We start from the raw sequence: 22,348 nt of genomic DNA on the forward strand, positions 1-22,348 counted from the left end.
AAAAATCTTATAGACACATAATCCTTGCATAACAATGTGAGGGAACATTTAACTGATCACTCGGTTTATATCTCAAATTTGTTTCTCCAGAGTGCTACTGTAGAGATTACCAGTGTTGTATATTGCATCTATCGTTAAAATAGTTGTCATTTAAGTGCCTTTAAGAAGAGATGTCTGTGTTTCTGAAACAGCAATTTCGTAAGCATGGATTACATGAAGCTCAAAGTGTTTCCTTTGTCCCAGGCCCCAAATGCCCATATTAGCTTCAGCATTACACAAGAAAGGCTATATGAAAGAACTGCATTACATCTTTCTGTCAGTTTAAACACTGCATAATCTCTTTCCAGAGGTTCACTATGACGCAAAGCAAAGCATTATTATATAGCATTAGTATACAGCATCCATTATAGCATCTACAAATATTCCTCATTAATTCTAAACTGTGACTTTTATTTGGGTCATTAGGTCCTGTTCTAGAGACAGCCAGGTGGCTATTGTTTGTGAGGAGGAGCCTTCTCAGGAGGAAGAAACATATGATGAGCGACTGAATGAAGAAGTTGAATACTGTAGTGAGCCAAGCTTGCTGTCTACTGAAATGTGAGTATTTCACTGCTGAAGCAAAGCGATGTTGAAATTGAAGTATTTGTGTTTCTCATAGCTTCCACAAATTCAAAGTCAAGAAATGAGGCTATGATTACACTGGCTTCCATCCAGACCAAACCTGTGCAATTTGTGACTTTCAAAGCCAACACAACCCTCTCAGTGTGTACGGGTAGCTCATCAGTGCATCAATAAAACTTGGGGAGACTCAGGTTAGAATCCACACTCTACTATAGAAACTTAACTGGGTGACCTTGGGCCAGTCATGTACCCTCGGCCTTACCTATCTCTCAAGGTTGTTGTCAGTATAAAATGGAGAAGAGGGGAACTGTGTAAACCACTTTTGGTCTCCACCGAGGAGAAAGGCAGAATATAAAGTAAGTAAATAAATAAATAGCATACCAGTGAATCAGTAAACGTACTGGTTTCACTGTCTGTCTGGGACTGAAAATAGGGTGCTTGTCAAGAACTCTTGACAGGCACAATACATGGTTTTGGATTGTGCATGGCTTGATGGATCACAAGTTGTACGGGTATCATTCAAATTGATGCATGACTCACTGTTTGTCTGGAAAGGGAAATTCACTTGCCCAGTAGTGTCCAGACTTCTGGAAGGAGTTGGGTCATACAAGTAATCTCCAAAATATTGTCAGCAAGACACACTACATGCCACATTAGTTCCTTACGGTTCCTCCTACCCAAAGCTGTAACAACTCCATAATGAGAAGGCCTATGTGCTTCAATCCAAGTGTATGTGTATCCCAATATTTCATCAAGCCATCCTGTCATGAGATAAAATATATGCTGCTATCTAGTAAACAGAGGGGGCAAAACCTGCATCTCACTACAAATACTGGGATCGGCGCATGTAGGGGGCAAGTTTATTTTGTTCCATATGGCTCTCATTCACTAACAGGTGAGGAAAAAGTAAAATGTTGCATGTGGGGACAATATTGTAGCAGAAGCAAAACTTGCCCTCTACTTATATACTAAAAGACAGTCTAAAGGTTCAGGGAATAGGGTTTCCAGTGGTCTCCCCCCCCCCTTTAAATAGCATACACAAAGGGACCCAATTTGGATTAAAACTGTAGCCTTAGGAAAGGGAAGATTCAGCCCTTACATACATGCTATTTTCTCAGCCTGAAACAGCTCTGTGGATCTCCTATTTGCCCTGTTGGAGAAACATACAGATATGGACATGGATACCTGGATGTTTGCCCCAACAGAAGCTTCTTGGGTCCATTTCAGTCTGGGAAACCAGAGCAGTGGGGGAAGGCTTAAACTCACACTGCAGTCCCTATCTGAATCAAGCCCATGCAACCAGTTGTTTAAAGAAAAAGATAGGAACAATTCACAGAACTCTTATGGTCATGTCTTTATCAGATGGGTAGTTTGGTAACAGAAGCCCTATCAGGTGGAGAGGGGTAAGAAATGTCCTCCTTCCAACCAGGGATCAGGTTGTAAGCCAAGGCTAGCTAATGTATACTTCTTGGTTTTAAAAAGAGTCCTTTTCCATTATAGGCTCTCATACCAAGATGATGAACATAGACAGCTAACTCCTCCTGAAAACTGCAAAGGGGAAGATACCAGACACTCTCCAAAGAGTGGGTTCCTGCGTTCCGCATCACTAAGTAATATTCCTAGCATGTCATGCATGTCATGCCCTGACATATATCACTGTGCTGCAAGTGTTGCTTTTTGTAGTTTATTTTTTTCCTTCAAAAAAGATGAAAGTAGGTCTGTACTAAGGAGCTTATATTTGTACTTATTATGGTTATATCTGTCTCTGTGATGGTGAATACTGTGGGTCTGTCAATCTGACATGATTATATGAAAAATTCTCTGCATCTGTAGAGATGATTAACCTTGCTATTGATTAAAAACCTTTAACCAATGCACGGTTGGTCTAATTTTCACAAATACAAATGTCTAGACTGTACCAATTCAGACTACACACAGGATGAATACTTCCTCTAAAAAATCCCTGCCCGTAGAAAACTAGCATGTCAGATAGAGAGGCTAGAAATCTGTTTCCTAGCATCACATTTTCTATGTGCAAGGCATTTTTTTTGTAAGAGACAAACATTCTATCACCTATGATATGAAATGCTCCAGTCCAAACACTTCAGGAATAACTACACTATAGATCTGTCCCTGAATTAAGATAATCTGACCTCTATCCCAGAATCTTTAAACTAACTCTAAGTGCAGAACTACATGTTGCCTCAGCAAACATATAATTCTAAAATTGCATTTGTGAGGGTAAAATGGATATGAGGCATTTGTAAAGGACAATAGTTAGGGAGGATGCTTAATCCTTCTTGAACCTATTGGTTCTTCCCCAGACAACCTTCCTTCCCACAGAAGTTTACTTTGCCCCATCATTGTTGGCCTTCTGATGCAATGTAAAAATTGTTTGTTCCAGAGGACATTAGATATATATTTCTGACAAGGACTTTTCTGTAAGAACTGCTGCTAATTTGCTAATGTTGGTGACCAATGTTCCCGCTAAGCTGTGGAGTCCTGCGAGCAAAAATTCTCCTTTGTGAGCTATGGGCACTAAAGTTGTGAGCAAGCGATTCGGCTACTGTGTAAATTAGTTTGCTCTGGAGCCATCCTCCCTGAGCTCAGACAAAAATGTGTGTGCCAGAGGCTAAAAAATTGTGAGCTAGCTCACACTAACTCAGCTTAGAGGGAACACTGTTGGTGACTGTCTATATTTTCTGCATTGGTATATTTTTGTTATTTTGTTATGATTTATTGTGGTTTCATCTGATTGTGAGCTACTCCTGAATATTCTTTTTTTGAAAAGTGGGATACAATATTTAAATTGTTGTTTCCATTCTCTGTGCTAAGATGTAATAATTATGAGCTATGAAGAAAAAAAGGGATGGGGGGATCCTGCTAACTATAAAAAAATTGGAAAAGCCAAAAAAGGTTGACGGGGGGGAGGAGGAGGAGGAGGAGGAGGAGATTGGATTTATACCCCACCCTTCACTATCCAAAGGAGTCTCAGAGTGGTTTACAGTTCCTTTCCCTTCCCCTCTCCACAAGAGAAACCCTGTGAGGTGGGTGGGGCTGAGAGAGCTCTCTTGAGAACGGCCCTTGAGAGAACAGCTCTGAAAGAACTTATGACTGACCCAAGGTCACACCAGCAGCTGCATGTGGAGGAGTAGGGAATCAAACCCGGTTCTCCCACTCGTAACCACTATACCAAACTGATTCTCCAAAGGATGTATATATATAGGAAAACAACTTTTTGTTTAAAAACCAATAAGATATGAAAAAGATATGTCCTTTAATAAACAAACTACAAGTGTCACAAAACAATAATAATTATAATGTGTAAAACACTCCTAATATAGAATCATAGAATCACAGAGTTGGAAGGGATTTCCAGGGTCATCTAGTCCAACCCCCTGCACAATGCAATATGATAAAGCAGACAACCAAGCACAATGTTTAACATATTGTCTTCATCAGTGATTCAATACATCAAAAACCACAATACAACTTATTCCTATGTCAAAAAGTATGTGAAAACCATATACAGAGATCTTGCAACTTCAGTAAGTCCTTTATACAATACCCACAGAATTAATGTATCAGAAATGCAGATAAATAGTCAATGTCTCATTGGACCACTGTGACAGACAGTGCATCAGACTAGAGCCTGGGAAGCTGAAGTTCAAATTCCCATTACCCTCAGCCTAACTGACTCCAAGGGTTGTTGTGAGGATAAAATGGAGGAGAATGATTTAAACCACTTTGTGGAGAAAGGTGGTATATAAATGAATGAATAAATAAATAAATAAATAAATGTCCAACTAATATTCATTTCTAATAACCTAAAAAGACAAATGAGGGGGGAAACTAATTTTAAAAATACCACTAAATACAAAAGATATAATAACCAAGCTAAAAGGTTTACTAACCATAGGATTGTTGCGCAGTGCGTTGGGTTGAGTCAGTCCACACCAGCTGAAGTCCAGTTATGCCCTGCTAAGAGCTTAACTGTAGCAAACCACGCTGACACAGTCTTGTGATTAACTATGTACTGTTTTATTATATAATATTTACAGCTCACTGTCAAAGTGCTTCGCAAGACACGCATACAAGAAGGAAAAAAAATTCACAGACTACATACACATATATACAGTAACCAGCCAATGCTGAGTCACTGTGACAGATGCAATAATGTTGGTGACCAATGTTCCCTCTAAGCTGTGGAGTCCTGCGAGCAAAAATTCTCCTTTGTGAGCTATGGGCTCTGAACCGGTTAATTCTGGTTCCTGTGGCTGTCAAACAACTGTCAGTTAGATGGACATGATCACTTATTCTGAAGTCTTAATATGTCAACAAGCATACAGTGTCATTCTAAAGAGTGTTAGCCGAATTGCTTTATATACAGCAATTGGCAATTTATAAATGGGTTCTTGCCAACTATACCAAGGTCCTGTTCCCACAAGGGTTACCAGAGAAGGATAACGAGGCTCTTGTTGTTAAAATCAATGTCTTTTACTAGAAAATATATTTCATACAAACAATACTGATGCACTCATACATTCAATCAAGTTCCTTAGAATTACAGTATTAAAATAAGCACAGTTGCATTAGCAGGTGGGGGTGATGGTGGGCAATACTTATCTGTCTCGCAGCTTTGGTTGTTCCAATGAAGAATGGATGGGAAGAAATGGAAACTAAAGGGATCCACACTACCAGAACTTAGCCGGACTGTGTGGGGGTCTCTTGACTGCAGATCAAGAGATCAAAGTAGAGGCAAGGGTTTGGGGATAGCAAGTGGGACTTAAGAGGGTTAAAAAGCAGACAGGGGTTGTTGTGGGGGTTGCTAGCTAGGAAGGGCCAGGTGAATGGTCCTTTCCTTTTATAGTGGGTCCATTAGATGGGTGGTAACTGTTCCAACCTGTGGACCCACCTACCTGTTAGTCTGTCCCAAAAACAATCCTATTGGTTACCTATAGGAGTGGGAGGTTACCTATAAGGAGTGGCCAATATTGAAATCTAAAACCTTACTCAAAGGAGGGCATCTGGGCAGGTGTGAAAACCTTGGTGTCAGGATGCTCCATTGTAGTGTTGATGAAGCTGGCCATTCTCATTGTGAACCAAATGTCCATTTGGCAAGAAATACCAATGTAGAAACAAAGCAGTGATGGGTCGTACATGACCACAAATAATTCAGCAATGGGGGCTGTCTCTTCTCAAGCTGTTGTTTCTCATTGCTCACAATAATGGAGGTTTGTGCTTCTTCACCAGGCTGGTAACTGTGTAGCTGAAACCTGATTTACACGTAAAGCATATGAAAGCACCTTCTATGTGTAGCATAACAACAGGTGACTTAAAGTGTACAGTTCTCTGAGCCTATGTGTTGTGTGCACAGTCCATTGTGTGTAGCAATAAATATAGTCCATAAAGCAAAATATCAAGTTCATTCTCTAACAAGAGTTAGACCTGGCGTGTCAAACATAAGGCCCATGGTCCAGAACTGGCCTGTCCAGGGCTCTTACCCAGCCCGCAAACGACTGGTACGTATGGAAATATAAGGTGCTCTCCCTTTTATGGTATCTCTCAGAAAAAAACTAGTCTTGCATATGATTAAATACATTTATTGGCGCTTTTGTGCCCCCCCCCCCGGGAAAAAAATTGCTTTCACTGCTAGGAATCAATTGCTTTTTTTTGTGTTTTAAGTAAAAAATATCATTATTTGGGTTTGCCTGTGTCCTTTATAAAGTTTATTTCTCCGGTACCTGGCATTACATTTTATGGCACACATGGCCTGGCCCAACAAAGTGACATTTATGTCAGATCTGGCCCTCGTAACATATGAGTTCAACACCTCTGACTGTTAGACCTTTCTAAGCCCATTGATTTTAATAGATTTGGAAGGCTGTAATTATGTTTATTATTGTTGTTGTTGTTGTTATTACTTTGATTTATTAATTGCCCTATCCCGGCTTACGCTGGGCTCTGGGTAATGTACAAAGGCAAAATTGTGATTTATAGTTTTCTGTTCCCATTCTGGGCCATTTGGTGGGGAGGGGCTTAAACAAAGTATAGAGAGAGAGGGAGAGGGAAAGGGTGCAAGCCAGTGCAACCAACTGTTGTTGCCCTCAACCAAAAGCCTGGCAGAACATCTCTGTCTTACAGGCCCTGTGGAATTGCACAAGGTCCCACAGGGCCCTGGTGTCATTCATCAGGGAGTTCCACCAGGTTGGGGCCAGGATTGAAAAGGCCCTGGCCCTGGTCGAGGACAGGCGGACATTCTTAGGGCCAGGGATCACCAGCAAGTTGTTATCAGTAGAGCGCAAAGCTCTCCCAGGGACATTGTGGAGAAGGGGGTCCCATAGGTACGTTAGTCCCAGACCCGCTCAAGTCCTTTAAGGTCAGTACCAAAACCTTGAACCTGACCCAGTACTCTACTGGAAGCCAGTGTAGCTGGCACAGCACTGGTTGAATATGTGCTGTCCGTGACATTCCCATCAGGACTCATGCTGCTACATTCTGAACCAACTGAAGTTTCCAGATCGGTCTCAAGGGTTTTATTTATTTATTTATTTATTTATTTATTTATTATTACATTTATACCCTGCCCTCCCAGCCATGGCCGGCTCAGGGCAGCTTACAACAGCATAAAAACAGCAATAAATAGTATAATGATCATAAAACCATATAACAATTACAACATTAAAAGGTGCTAACAATAATAATCCAAATACTATTAAACAGATAACAGTTTAAGCATTACATTTGGGATGGCTCTCAGACTTCAGTGCCTTCCTAGTGGTCAGTCCTGATCTAATATTGAGCGACTGGCTCAGGCTGCTTTGAAAATTACAGGGGCAGCACCTGGTTGAACACCTGGTGGAACAGCTCCATCTTGCAGGCCCTGCAGAACTGCATAAGGTCCCACAGGGCCCTGATCTCCTCCGGGAGCTTGTTCCACCAGAGAGGAGCCGCCACCGAGAAGCCCTGGCCCTGGTTGTAGTTAGCTTGGCATCCTTTAGTTCGGGAAGGGTGAGTCGATGTTGAGACCCTGATCGCAGTGCTCTCTGGGGAACATGTGGGGAGAGGCGGGCCCTCAGGTATGTAGGTCCCTGTATATGGTTTTCACCATTGCCAAGTTGTTGCATTCAAGGAAGGAAACCAACTGCCTAATCAGCCGAAGATGAGAAAAGGCCGACTTGGCAGTGGCTGCTACCTGGCCCTCCATTCTTAAGGAGGCATCCAGGAGCACTCTTAAACTCCTAACCTCCGGTGCTGGCACCAAAGGAGCCCCATTGAGGGTCGGGAGTGGGATCCCTACCTTTGGTCCGCCCCGACTCAGGCACAGGACCTCCGTCTTTGTTGGATTCAATTTCAGTCGGCTCAGCCTAAGCCAACCAGCCACGTTAAGATCTTCCGGTTTGGAGTCGGACCAGCCGCCCAACAAAAGATAGAGCTGGGTGTCATCAGCATACTGGTGACATCCCAACCCATATCTCCATGCAATCTGGGCAAGGGGGCGCATGTTAAATAGCATTGGGGACAGCACCGCCCCCTGAGGCACTACACAATCAAGTGGGTGCCTTCGGGAAAGCTATTCCCCCGGCACCACCCTTTGTACCTGTCCTTGGAGAAAGGAGACAAGCTATTGCAAGGCAGAGCCCTGAATTCCAATGTCGGCGAGGCGATGGGCCAGTAGCTGATGGTCAACCATGTCGATCGCAGCCGACAGGTCCAGCAACAACAGCACTGCCGATCTGCCTCGATCCAGATGCCTCCGGAGATCATCTGTGAGGGTGACCAATGCCTTCTCCTTCACATGACCCAGGCAAAAGCCAAACTGGAAGGGGTCTAGAATGGAAACATCATCCAAAAAGCTCTGAAGGTGCATCGTCTCAACCCTCTCTATTAACTTGCCCGGATAGGCAAGTTGGTAACTGGCCGGTAGTTCACCAATTTGGTCAGGTCCAGGGATGGTTTTTTAAGGACAGGACATACCACTGCTTCCTTAAGTGCTCCTGGGAACACTCCCTCCGAGAGGGACACTGACTATTTCCCCAGGTCCACCTTGTAACCCAACGCGGCCGGCTTTAATCAGCCACAAAAGGCACAGATCCAGGGAACAAGTGGTAGGGTGTACAGTTAGAAGCAATTTGTCAACTTCCTCTAGGCTGAGCAGATCGAAATGATCCGTAACCTGAACAGAAGACGTGCATGGGGCCTCAAGTTCACTCACTGTTTCAAATGTGGCAGGAAGGTCACAGCGGAGTGACAAGACTTTATCTGTGAAATAGGTCACAAAAACCTCACAGCCAATATCGAATTCCCTAACATTTGGCTTGCCTTGTGGCAAAGTAGTAATGGACCAAATCGTTCTAAACAATTGGGCTGGGTGTGAGCTCACAAACGCAATCGAAGCCACAAAGTACTCCTTCTTTGCAGCTTTGACTGCCATCTCGTAGGATCTCATAAACATCCTATTACATGCTCTTGTGACTTCGTTGCAGGCACACCGCCACTGTCTCTCTAACCGTCTTAGCCCTGGTTTCATAAGCCACAACTCCTGGGTATACCAGGGAGCAAGCTTAGAACGGGGACGCAGAGGGCATCGGGGAGCGATCTGTGCCAGTCCTCTACTAGCTCATCTAATGAGCCGCCAGGGGGCAGTGGATCCCGAAGAGCCATCTGAAGCCGCTTTGGGTCCATTTGGCTCCGTGGGCAAGCTAAAATACACTCACCGCCCAAACAGGGTTGGGGTGGGACATTCAGTCAGGCCCTCAGGGCAAGGTGGTCCAACCATGGCACCGCCAGAGCAGTGATCCAGTCCACCGTTTCCCCCGCTGCAAAGATCAAATCGAGCATGTGCCCAGCTTGGTGAGTGCGGGTCGTTACATATTGGGAGAGTCCCAGCACCGCCATGAACAATACCAGGTCCACTGCCTGGGTAGAGGTCGCATCATTGGCATAGACATTGAAATCACCCAGGACTATCAGTCTAGGGTGTTCCATTGGCCAGCCTGATACGGCCTCCACCAGGGATGGCAAACTACTGGCCGGTGCATTGGGTGGTCGGTACACTAGCCAAATCGCTAAACTCTCCCCAGCCTCCCACACCAGGCCGGCACACTCAATGCCCGTGATCTTTGGTGGCAGGAGCGCCCTGAAGGAGTAAGCCTCCTGAATTAATAGGGCCACTCCTCCCCCCGCTCCCTAGTCTGCGATTGGTGAAGGACCCAGAACCCAGCTGTCTCCCCTTCTTGCACCCAGGTCTTGGTCATGCATGCCAGGTCTACATTCTGCTCAAGCAGGAAGTCCCAAAAGACCATGGTCTTATTATTTACAGACCTGGCATTGCACAACACCAATGTTGAAGGGGGGTCATTTGTCCTAGCCCCACTGCATACAACCTTTGGGATGGGATGCAGCCTGGAAGGGGGCCAAGCTATTCTACTTCTCCGTCCCCATCCCTTGACTCCATGCCTGGTCCCACCGCTATACTTTCCCCTCCCCAGGTAGGTCAGCGTAGAGCAAGTTACATTAGTCTAGCCTGGAGGTGACCATTGCATGGATTATTGTGGCTAGGTCAGGGCATGACAAGAAAGGAGCCAGTTGCCAGGCTTGGTGAAGGTAGAAAAATGCCAGCCTGGTAGAATGCGTGCCTTGGGCCTTCATTGATAGGGAATTATCCAAGGTCACACCCAAACTCTTGACAGATGGCGCGGGTGTCAGTGGCACCCTATCAAAGGTTGGTAACCTGAACGCCAATCCTGAAGCTCCCCCCCACCGCAACAGAACCTCCGTCTTTGATGGATTTAGTCCCAGCTTGCTCTTTCTCACCAGTGCTCCAAGAATTCTCAAAAATAATGGACAAAGGCTCAGAAATTACATCTGCAAGTTTTTTAAGTACCCTTGGATGCAGTTCATCTGGCTCTGAGGACTTAGTCTCATTTAAAGAAACTAGATGTTTATGTACTACCCCATGCCGATCCTAGGCTGCAACTCCCTTCCCTCATCATGTGTTCTGTTTTTGCCATATTGAGTACCGTTTCCCTCACAAGAGAAGACTGAGGAAAAGTAGGAATTGAGCAGTTCTGCCCTTTCATCACCTGCTACAATTTCACTTTCCTGTTCCCGCAATGGGCCTACCATGTCCTTGCTCTTTTTCTTACTTTGAACATAAGAACCTGTTTTTTTTTTTAGCATCTCTTGCTAGCCTAAGCTCACACTGAGCTTCAGCTTTCCTAACTCTCTCTCTCTCTACAAGCACTGGTTATTTGTTTATATTCATTATTGGTTATGAAGCCCTCCCTCCACTTTCTGAATGAGTCTTTTGAGTTGGAGGGCCACCCCACGTACTCCTACATTGGCGAGGGCGAGGCAGTGAGGCAGCAGATCATGATCAACTGTGTCAAACGCCACTGTGAGGTCAAGCAACGACAGCAGCGCCAACCCGCCTCGATCCAGTTGTCTACGAAGATCATCCATCAAGACGACCAGCACAGTCTCCATCCCGTGACCAGGGTGGAAGCCAGATTGGAATAGATCCAATGCTGATATGTCATCCAGGAAGCCCTGAAGCTACTCAGCTACTGCTCTCTCAATCATCTTATTTAGGATTGTAATGCTATTTAATTAATCCACTAGATACTGCAGTGAAAGTACTCACAGATGGTTGACTGATATTATGATTATGATAGTTTTGTGACAATTACTGTTTGTTTATCAAAGGACATATTTTGTTTGTATTTTATAAGAATGGGCTAAAATATACATATTGACCAGGGAGGCATTTCAAGGCAGATGGGGTGGGTAAGGAAAGAACTGCATGTTCCCTGTCATCTAGCAGTTCTCCCTTGCAAATGCATTGTTCTCATATTCGCAGGATGAGGCAAAACAGGGCTGGAGATTGTGTGTGTGTCTTCTAACCTGTTTTATAGTTTCACCTTATACACCTGTGCATTTGGCTTTTCAGATCGAAGAGCATCCTTTCACCTGGAATGCCTAAAAAGACAGAAAAATCCAAGTGCGGTAGGCCCACAAAAGACAGTACTACCTTTGCATCTGGTACATCAACAGGTGAGTTTCTTCTCTACTAAGCATCTAGCCATGGGATATCACTTTTCTTGAAGGGTCAGCTAGAGAACCTGTAGAATTCTTCTGAACCCAGCTCAGATCCTAGACAGGAAATGGCAGTCATGGTCGGGAGTTCCAGTTTATCAGTTGCATCTGACATCCTACCCAACTCTTTTGTGGAAATGTCATTATCACTCCTGCTGTTGCAATCTTGTCCTTGAAGTACCTTTTTTGATGTCCATTTCGTATTAAATTGGAAGCTGGTTAGGAAACTGTAGCTGGTTTACAATCTCTCCTACATTTGCTAACTGGGGATGGGTACCAGGAGCACACCTGCTTGTATTCTCTTGCATAAAACTGCTGCTATCTTTGTTCAGCTACACTGGCTGCTAATTAGCTCCCAGGTTCAATTCAGAATGTTGATTATTACCATTGATATCCTATATAGTATGGGGCCATTATACCTGAGGATTGCCACCACCCATATGAATTCCTGCATCTATTGAGATCTTGGTGGGGGCTTGCTTCATGTTCCATCTTTCTCAAGGTGTATTTCAGTGACTGCCTCTAGCAGAGCCTTATCAATTATTGGAACATATCGCTAGAACTCTCTCCCAAAAAGAACTACATCTGTGTTCTTTTTTTAACATTTATGTAGCAAACAAAGATGTTTAATTTTGTCAAGTATTTGTCATGAGTTAGAAAACTGATTTTGAAGTCTTTTTTAATCTCTTGCAGCACATTTCCTCATCAAGACTAAAAAGCCCTCAAGGCCAAACTAGATGTGACAGCATCCATGGGTCTCATCTGTGGATGCTGCCACCATTTTTAAAGGAATTAAAAATGGCCGCTCTGTGTGTGTGTGTGTGTGTGTGTGTACCTGTTTCGACACTTGAAAAGACACGGGGGAACAAGACAGCCTCAACCTGCCTCTGCTGGCCATGCAAGATTTGTACAGTAGCATGGACTCTGAAACATCCCTTCACCACCAGGGGAATTGAAAGAGATATTTCCCAGGGGTGGTTAAGGAGGTCACATTTGCAGGGAGACTTATCCCACTGTCATGTGGTAACTGCCCTGCAGTAGACAGAGTCAGTTGTTGGTCACTGCTGTTCTGGTGGCTTGGTACAAAAATCAACTGCTGGTGTGCCTTGGGAAAGGGCTTCCACCTTGAAGCTGGAGACATGCTCTGTGCAGGCTAAGGTCCCACACTGGGGCTTGATCACTATTCTAATGCCACCTCTTTGAGTGCGTAGGGCACCCCTGCATCTGGGGCCCCAACAAAACTTTGTGAAGCTGCTCTACTGAGAAGTCAAAGGCTTCTTCAGAACAGTGCTGTTTAAGGTCCTGCCATAAGACTTGACAACCTTTCTGTTGCCAGTCACCAGAACATGCAGAGCACTCCTGCATCTGGGCCCTGGAAAAACTTCCTGAAGTTCCTCCATTGAGGAATCAAAGTTCTTTTCAGAATACACTCACAGCCTTTACCACAACTAAGATGCAAATGTTGCTGCTTGCTGAATGGTTCTCCCCCCCCCCCAACTGTTTTGGAGGGAAAGAAAGAGGCCAGTAGAAAGAGGTAGAAAGTCAAGATAAATGCTGGCCTAGAATCTCTATAAAGCAGAACTACTCAATTATCCCTGAGGTTTTTCTTAAGGCAGAAAAAGAACTGTTGGAGGAGGAGGAGGAGGAGGAGGAGGGTGTCTCCCATCATGTTCACAGGAAGCTGTCCCTGCTTCAAGTCCCAATGGGAAGAATCATCCAGCCAAGGACACCTGCCTGCCCTTAGTGAAAAATAATTTTTAAAAATAGGGCAGCAGAATATTAAAGCAATGCCCTCCAAGTCACTGGATCCAGGTTCCCTAAGTTTGAATTTATTTCAAGACACCTTAAATAATTTTTCTTCCATATTATGTTCGAAGTTGTAACCACTGTCACATTCCATCTTCCTGTTTCTCTCCTCTAGGCACTAGCAGTTGCAGGTATGAGTCCTCTTCTTCAAAGATGCCATTCTCCTGTAAGAGCCTCTCGATCATGTACCACACCCTTCACTACACCATGTACACAAAGCTGGCCGCAGCAGCCCATTAAAACCTTACAGCTTGATGGAGAGGAATCTAATGAGAAACTCAATAGTAGCTTCCCATCAGTACAGTGCAGCTCCTTATATTCTGATGGCACTAACTCTGGCAGCACTCGAAAAGTGAGGCCAGTCTCCCTCACAGTTCCCAGCCAGACTACAGAGTGTGGGAGGCAATTTCACGGCAGCGCTAACAGCCTTGTAGAAGCGGTGAGTTTTTACTTATATATTTATTTAAAACATTTGCATTTTGGCTTTTCATCCATTTAGGCCCCTCGAGGTGGTGAATAGTTAAAAAGACATTTTAAAAATCAACTTAAAACACAGTACATATGTAAAAGCAGCAATTAAAACAAACATGAAGGATAACTAAGGGATGCTAAATGAAACAAAAAAGCCTTGCACCCATGGGCAGAAGACAATGATAGAGGGAAACAGATGAATCTCCCTGGGGAGGGAATTCCACAGTTTTGATGTGACATCAGACAGTAATAGTTGTACTGATAACAGCAGTAAGAGCAAATATGGTAATCCCAATACAAATATGGGGTTGGGAAAATGTGTGAATATATTTAACAAAATAGTATGGCATCTTCAAGTATTCAAACTGTTTCACATACATCATCTCATGGTACTCCTTGCAACAACCATTTAAGGTAGGTATAATTATCCACATATTACAGATGAGCCTGATAGAGTGGCTTGCCTTACACCAACTAGTGCATTCATGGCAGAGGTAAGATTTAAACTGGGGACGTTCTATATTGTAGCATAGTTCACCATGCTACAACAGCTCTACTGGACCCATGATTCCTTAGTTTTCCTGCCATTGTAGCCCCTTCTTCCCAAACCAGGATTGCTTTAACCACAAAATTCCCTAAAGTAATAGCTTCATCAGCTACCAGCTATAGTAATAACTACAATATGCAGCAAAGTGGTTTAATGTTGTTAGTGCTGTTCATTAAACTACATTGTCTGTATTGAAGCTAGGAGATTGCCAAGAGATATGTTAGAATGTGTTAATGGCACTGAGGAAGAAGTAGCTGCTCCATTAGGCACTATAATGCAGACTGGAAGTAAAAGGAGCAAAATACAATTCCTCTAACCAATGCGAAAAGCCCAATGTGGAGAAGGTGTTAAGGAAGAGGATGAAAGATGATAATTTTACTGTAAAGCACAATACCACCACCACATTCATACACATTGTTAGTGCTAAGAACTTCACTGGTCTTGTTTTTGCCCTGGCTATAACAAATGATGCTAATATCAATTTCTACTCTTTTTTCCCTGTCTGATCTCCTGGCTCATTAAAGGTCTTGATTTCTGAAGGACTGGTGCAGTTTGCTCAAGATCCAAAGTTCATTGAAGTTACGACCCAAGAGTTAGCGGATGCCTGTGAATTGACGATAGAAGAGATGGAGAATGCTGCAGACAATATTCTCAATGGTAACAGCAAGCCAAGCCCCAATGGCAAACTCTTGCCTTTTGTTAACTGCAGGGACTCAGGGCAGGACTGTATGGGAGAGGAAGAAGCAGCAGCCCAGAACCCAGATTGTAAAAAAAGTCAAGAGGAGTCTAAGGACAGCAGGATTTATATCAGCAGCCTGTAGTTGCCAAGGCTGAAAGTAATGCTGGTTTTTTAATTTGTTTCAATGTTCCTAATGGGTTTGTTTCAGAAGTGCCTCACTGTTCTCGTGACCTGGAGTAACCAGAACAGCGTTCTTCATTCGTTTCTGTTGGGACGAGTCGCAGAGTTGGGTGGTGTAAAAGAGCTTTTCAAGAGTGAATATACAACCCCAGCATGTGTCCATGAAGGAGAAGGAGGAGAGTGAGCACCCTCCTCCTTTCAGTCCCTGCACAAGGAACAACGGCTGCTTCCTGAATATGAAGGAAAACCTCAGCTTCCTGTGGATGGCCCTAGTCAAAAGGACACTTCATCAAACGGGTGTCTTTCAACTTTGCTTGTACAAAAAAAATCATTTTGCACATATTCTGTATGAGCCTCAACGTCTCCATAAAGCCAAGGCCCTTTTGATCTGCAAGTGGAATAGTAGACTTCTGCTGTGGATCCCTGCACTTTGCTGAGGAGGAGGAAGCAGAGGCTGTAAGGGTACAGGAGATGCAGGTGGCAATATTGCAGATGCTTGTTGACAGAAATGCAGAGACTCCCAGGCAGTTTTCTCTGCCAACCAATCAGAGCTCAGGCAGTCTTCCTGCCAACCAATCAGAGCTCAGGCAGTCTGCTGTGCCAGCTGCTCAAAGAGCAGGAAGCCAGCTCTGCCAAATCGGAGTTCAGGCAACCCGCCCATTTCGAAGAGAGGTGGTGATGGGCTTATGTAGATCTCTCCTTGTTTTTGCTGTTTGATATTTTCTTGAAAGCATGTTCCGATTTTTTATTTTTGAATACTTTATTTTATTGTATTTTATTTTTTTGAGGGAGAGGGGTAAAGGAAGTGTTTACAAAAGTTTTGTAATCACCTACCTTTTATTTTAATTTTTCACCTTTGCAAACGTTTAAAATTGGTTTGATTACGTTGTAATATTTAAAATTTTGTTTTCCTCCATTGAAATTTGGTAGAAGCTAATAATGATATTAGAAGAGTTTTGCCAACCATTATGTACACCAGAATTTGTAATTTTATTTGAAATAATGGGAAACTCCTTTTTTGTTGTTGTTTTATAATTTAAAGATAGTAGGCAATGCACTTGATATAGTCTTGCACATATGAATGATCGATTTGGATTCTATTTAATGCTAGGTTAATTACGGGTGAGTGAGCGAATGAGCAGGACTGAGTGAGAGAGCGAATGCACGCCTGAAAGTGTGTAAGTGCATACAGTTCTTCACTTCCTGGTTATAACTGCAGGAGAACTGTATCTGGGGTCATTTGAGTGCAAAAAAACAAAAACAAAAAAACCACTGTCTCTGCTTCTGAAAGGGGAATCAGTAACTCTTTGCATTTTCTGTTCCACAAGATATGCAAAAACAATGCAATAATATTGATTTTGAATACAATTTGTGAATTGTGTTGGCATTAAAATTGTATAGAAAAAACAAGGGGATTAAACATACAAAAAAAGTGAGAAGGAGCTACGTTTCGATATATTCCGTGTGATGTTTTATTGCATTGATAATGTTTCTGTTGAAGAAACCGTAATACTTGAATTCAGGTCAGTTTCAGTATTTTTGAACTATTTTTTTAAAATGAATTGCAATTGTGCCAAGCGAATATAATGAATTAAGTTTGTTTAAGGGAAAAATAACAATTCTTGCATATTTTGCTGCATGTAAAGTAAATCATTTCGTATTTGGAGTGTGCCAAGCTTTACCTTTGAACTTTTAAGTGCTTTTCTACGTGTGGTTGGGGAAAATGGGATTCTAAATTTTTTTCATTATTTTTTTTTAATTTGTACAATGAACAAAGTGTACCTGGTGTTAAGTAACTATTCTGTAACCCACTGACAGGTTGAACGTTGACTGATTTTGCATATCTTGTGTTCACTTTCCTTTTTCTGCACTCCCCTTAACATACACGATAATGAATTGAAATGGGAAAAGCACCTTGCTTTCTGACGCTGGGAATTTTTATCCAGATTTCACTCCTTTGCACAGTTTCTCTCAATAATTCTTCTCACTAAAGGGTGGCAAAGTCCACATGCCAGGATAGTCAGGTAGAACTGAGCTGGCATCAGCAACTCTTAGGAAAGGTTAGAGGGAATATATGATTTCTTGTAGTATGGACAAAAATTCCTAATAGAATGAATTAATTAACATATTGACACCCAACAGGAAAGAACTATTAATTAAAATTCCTTTAGGAACTAGTCATAGTTAAACGGTATGCTTCTGCCACATGAAATTTGCAGATGGTACTACAGATGCTATAGAGGATACACAAAGCATTGTTAAATAATCCAGATAAACTGGAGAGGTAAACTGATAACAAATATAAAATTAAATCAAAAATAGACATGTTGTCTATAGGAAAGAAGAACCAGATGTACAAGTGTAAGACGCAGAAGAACGCACAAAGTGGTAGTATGCTGAGAAATATTTAAATATTATGGTAAATAAAAAAATAAGATTTAACATTTTGGTAATATGGCTAAAGGCAAATATCATTACAGGCTACATGGTTGGCAAAACTGTATAAGACATACTGGAAGTAACTGTTGTTTTTAGAACCATTTTACAGGAATATTTACAAATTGGAAAGGCTTTACAAAATTATAACTAAAGACAACTAATGCAAAGAGCCAGTGAAGATACCATAAGTCTAGGTTACAGAGAAAAATGAATAATGAAGTCAAAAGGAACATATTGAGTGTACAACAACATCAGGTGGCAATTGTTTACTATGACCCAAATCCAGAGATATATGCACACAGCAGTGTAACACCCACAAATCACCCTGTATCTGAGTATATATCTGCTACCACCCACAGGCTGATTTTATTACTGGTAATCTCCTCTGAGTGCTGCAGTCATCTGTTGGGGAAGGGGAAGGAAAAGGGACTGGATACAAGCAGCCCCAAATAGGTGTGTTGCCACTGACAGTGCTGCCCACAATTAGGGTTATATCCATAGTTTGCATTTCAGCAACAGGAATCCACGGGCATCCCCAGAAGTTTAAACCAGTCCTGGGAATCATGCGTGAAGCACTATGTTGTGTGGAGATTTCACAAATCAGGAAGGGATGCACATGCACATGTAAATATAGTACATTTCAGCAGACAGGGAAAGTTAAAGCAGGTGAAAACCAATATGAGTATGACAACTGTGTAGGATTAATGTGTCTGTAGAGGTTATGGAAAGATAAATGGATATTTGCTGGGGGTGCTTTGGATAGAAGATATCTAGCCTCAGCTTATGTTGAACTACCTGTCCTGTAGGGCTCCCCATCCAACATTTAATATTCTTACATGCCAGAAATATGAAACTACTTACTCTGGAATCTTTTAAATGAACTTTTTAAAACTATTCTGAAGTCAGTGGTTTATGTATCATATGATAGGCCCCCCAATATCTTAAGTGTCTCTCAAGAAGAAAGTCAGAATCTTCAGCAAAAAATTCTTGTATACCTGATCACCCTAATCCTGCACACCTACCTTTGCTGCAGCAACTCCAATGGAGACGTTCACTGTTGCAGCTCTGAAACCCCTATTAATATTTATCCCATACTTATCAGCAAGTAAAACATCTATTTATATTTATCCATTACTTTAAGGAAGAGGCAATTCAATATAGAACTAAATGCACTTTGCCATCAACTGTCTTGAGCAAATTTGATCCTATGCTGGATTATAGCCACTATTTTGTTCTATTTTGTGTCCTGTGCTGGAATTGGAAGTCTTACTCCCAATCGTATAGATTTTAACAACAGAGAGCCACAGCATTGTATCAAGGCTGTAAGGCTCTAATGCAAGATAGCATTATGTCCTCCAGTGAATTAACACTTTAAAAAGAAAAATGCAAATCACACATACAAGAAAAATCCATAATGACAGAATTACAGCAAGTTATGCTGTTGTTTATACTTTATATTACAAAATTGAATGAAACAAGACCAGTTACTCATAAAAATGCTTTTTGCTTTGCTATATTTGGAACTCCCATTTCTAAGCTTGCATTCACTATATTGTGTACATTCACTATGATTTAATTACTCCAAATTAGCAGCCTCTGTATTCATAATCAGCATAGGCCAATTCTCACCTATATGTTCATCACAGTGGCTGTAACATCAGGCGTTACATGGCCCATAACTCCTCAATATTTATTTAAAATATTATATCCCATTTTTTCTCAATCCATAGGATTCAGTAGGGTTTACATCACATTTAAAAAACAAATAAAATTGCACAAGAAATAAAAATTGTATAAAAACAAATACCACAACAAAAGAAAGCAAACTACTCAAACTTTACTGACAGAACTTTCATACACATTCACATTGTCAAAAACACAAAAGAGCCATTCTAATGTTACCTTTGCAATGTAGCAGCAGCTGCAACATAAGTTCTTCCTCTGATATGAAGATAATGTCTAAACCCCCAGCCCAAGTAGGAGGAGTCAACCAAATAGTTCCTTCTGATGCCAAGGTTGCTCCAGTTTTGGGAGAATCAATGCTGGTGAGGAATTTATGCTTCATGGACTCCTCGCACATCATCCCATGTGGTTTGGGAAAAAATTGTGCTGTAGTTCTCACATCACAGTCAAGTAATGTCAGAATAGAGTCCAAATCTTTTTGATTCAATCAGTTAATACATTCATCTATGAGTTCTTAAGTGGAGACTAAGAGCTCATCAGTCCCACAGATCTGTTCCATTAATAGTAGTGTCTTTCTTCAGCACAAGGCACCTTCCTCCAACAAAAGAACAGATCCATGGGATCCCATCAAGTAGTGTACATGGATGTGGGAACCAGTCCTAAAGTGGATTAGAATCCCCACTCTCACCATAAGCGTGCATTACAAATGGAAGGGGGGAAAACAGTTAGTTGCATTTATTCTTCACTGGTCATGAAAACACTACAGGAGGATAAATTAAGAGTTATAGCTGTACCTGACACACATTTGTGAGCTTACCACCATTTGTTCAAGGTACTGATTGTTACACATTCCCTTGTAGACATTAATTCTCTGTGTGTTATAAAATCAGAGGTAACTGGTTGTATCTGGTACACTTCTGTTTCTTGTGATATGTTAGCATCTTTAGGCAGAGAAAAGATCTTTCATGCACTCAGTCATTTAAGTACCATACTGCTTTGTCATAAAGTTGTTGGGATTAAAGAGAGTTAAATTATGACTGAACATTTACATGAAAACATGAAGCAGGAGGAACCAAACTAGATGTTTGCTTTTTTTAAGAGTTCAGTCTGGGTTTCCCAGATGCAACTTGGGTTCCCCACAGCTGCAAAGCTATTGAAGGCAGCAGGAAAAAGGAAGACCCAACATGTGATGGATAGACTCAATCAAGGTAGCCACAGCTTTCAGTTAGCAAGACCTGAGCAAGGTTGGTAATGATCGGATGTTCTAGAGGTCATTGATTTATCGGGTTGCCATAAATCGGAAGCAATTTGATTGCACTTAACACACACAACTCCCCCTCCCAGTGCTGCTTTGGTATGGAAGCCTTGCCCCTCCCCACAGCAGCATTCCAAGTCCAAACAGGCTCTGCTTTATTTTTTTTAACAGCCATTCCTCACAGCTGTTGTGTGGCTATGGGGAATCTGAGTTTGGTCTGGGGATCCCATTCTTAAAAGAAACAAACATCTAGTTTGGAACAAAGTGACAGCAAAAGTAAGGAATTTTGTACACTGCCCAATCAATAGGATATTAGAGGATTTGAATTCATCGAAGGGTTTTTAATTACTACACCAGAATGCATAGTCTCCATGGAGATACTATATATCTTAACTAGACAATTGTGAACGACATTTTCCATTTGTGCTCATTATCCAGCATTACTTGCAGGCTACACATACTGATGAGACAATGTATACTTTTCCATTCATGCTGTCTACCCATGCACACTCTCCATGCATTCCTATGAATATACCTGATGGCTTATTTATACAAATTCTCACGTGAACTAGAACATATACACACCAACTAGACTTAATGCTTTCTTTTAAGGTCTGTACTAGTGCTATAATATCTGCCAAAACAAATGGACATGTATAGAAAGCTCTACAGTTAGTATTAATGAACATTTACAGAAGATACGTGTCACCTTTTTTTTATAGAAACAGAAGAACTGTGAGTGTTCAACGTCACTGATAAGGAACTATTTATTCAAAGTAGGTTCTTCTGCTATTACATTGAGCATTTGAGATATTTATTTCCTCTCACATTTTAGTTTGTGATTGAGGAAGAAGTTTCTTCAGACATCAGATGACATCACTTCCTTCAATAATGAGTACTACACTATTGGAAATCATACAAGACAGATGTCAAAACAAACTGTTATAAGCATACACCCTATTTGTTACTGAGAAGTCAATAAACAATGGTTAAACCTTGCTGGTGCCAGCACAGTGGTGGGTGATTGCCATTTTATTTCAAGTGGCTGTAACACAAACATACACAGAAAGATAGATTCAAGTGGGTGGCCATGTTGGTCTGAAGCAACAGAACAAAGTTTGAGTCCAGTTGGCACCTTTAAGACCAACAATTCCCAGAATTAAACTTTGTTGGTCTTAAAGGTGACACTGGACTCATATACAGAGAGACTGCAACAGGTGTGAGCAAAGAGCTACTGCCTCCTTCAAGTGGGGCAGAGTCCAAGGAATGCTAAGTAAGAGGGGGTAAGGTTTGATTCCATAAAATATCATTTCTTTTTCCTTTGTATTGGGCTTGCACACTGGATACAATCACTGCATTGCAGATGGAAGCTTTACTGAAGCTAAAGACTTTGTTTTCTAGAAGGGGAAAAACTTTACTCCTTGAGTTTATCCACTTCTGCAGCTTGACAACAGTCTACACTGCAGACTAAAGACATTTCTTACAAATACCAAGACCTCCATCTTCCCCCATTACCTTTGGCCATTACTCCACTCATAATGGATGCATTTTTCTTTTTCATGCTTATTCT

At 42.0% G+C, this 22,348-nt stretch overlaps 1 protein-coding gene across 1 annotated transcript in view; it reads left to right on the forward strand.

The window, feature by feature from the left end:
* The window catches only part of CACNA1C (calcium channel, voltage-dependent, L type, alpha 1C subunit), a 629,866-nt gene extending 614,503 nt beyond the window's left edge, over positions 1-15,363 (forward strand). The window contains 5 exon segments of the mRNA XM_015422869.1: positions 466-597; positions 2,122-2,231; positions 11,573-11,676; positions 13,640-13,963; positions 15,067-15,363. Coding sequence (XP_015278355.1) covers positions 466-597; positions 2,122-2,231; positions 11,573-11,676; positions 13,640-13,963; positions 15,067-15,363 — 967 coding nt within the window.
* The last annotated feature ends 6,985 nt before the right edge of the window (positions 15,364-22,348 follow it).

Source organism: Gekko japonicus, unplaced genomic scaffold (assembly GCF_001447785.1).
Source record: "Gekko japonicus isolate JY-2015 unplaced genomic scaffold, Gekko_japonicus_V1.1 scaffold34, whole genome shotgun sequence".
NCBI classification, from domain to species: Eukaryota; Metazoa; Chordata; class Lepidosauria; order Squamata; family Gekkonidae; genus Gekko; species Gekko japonicus.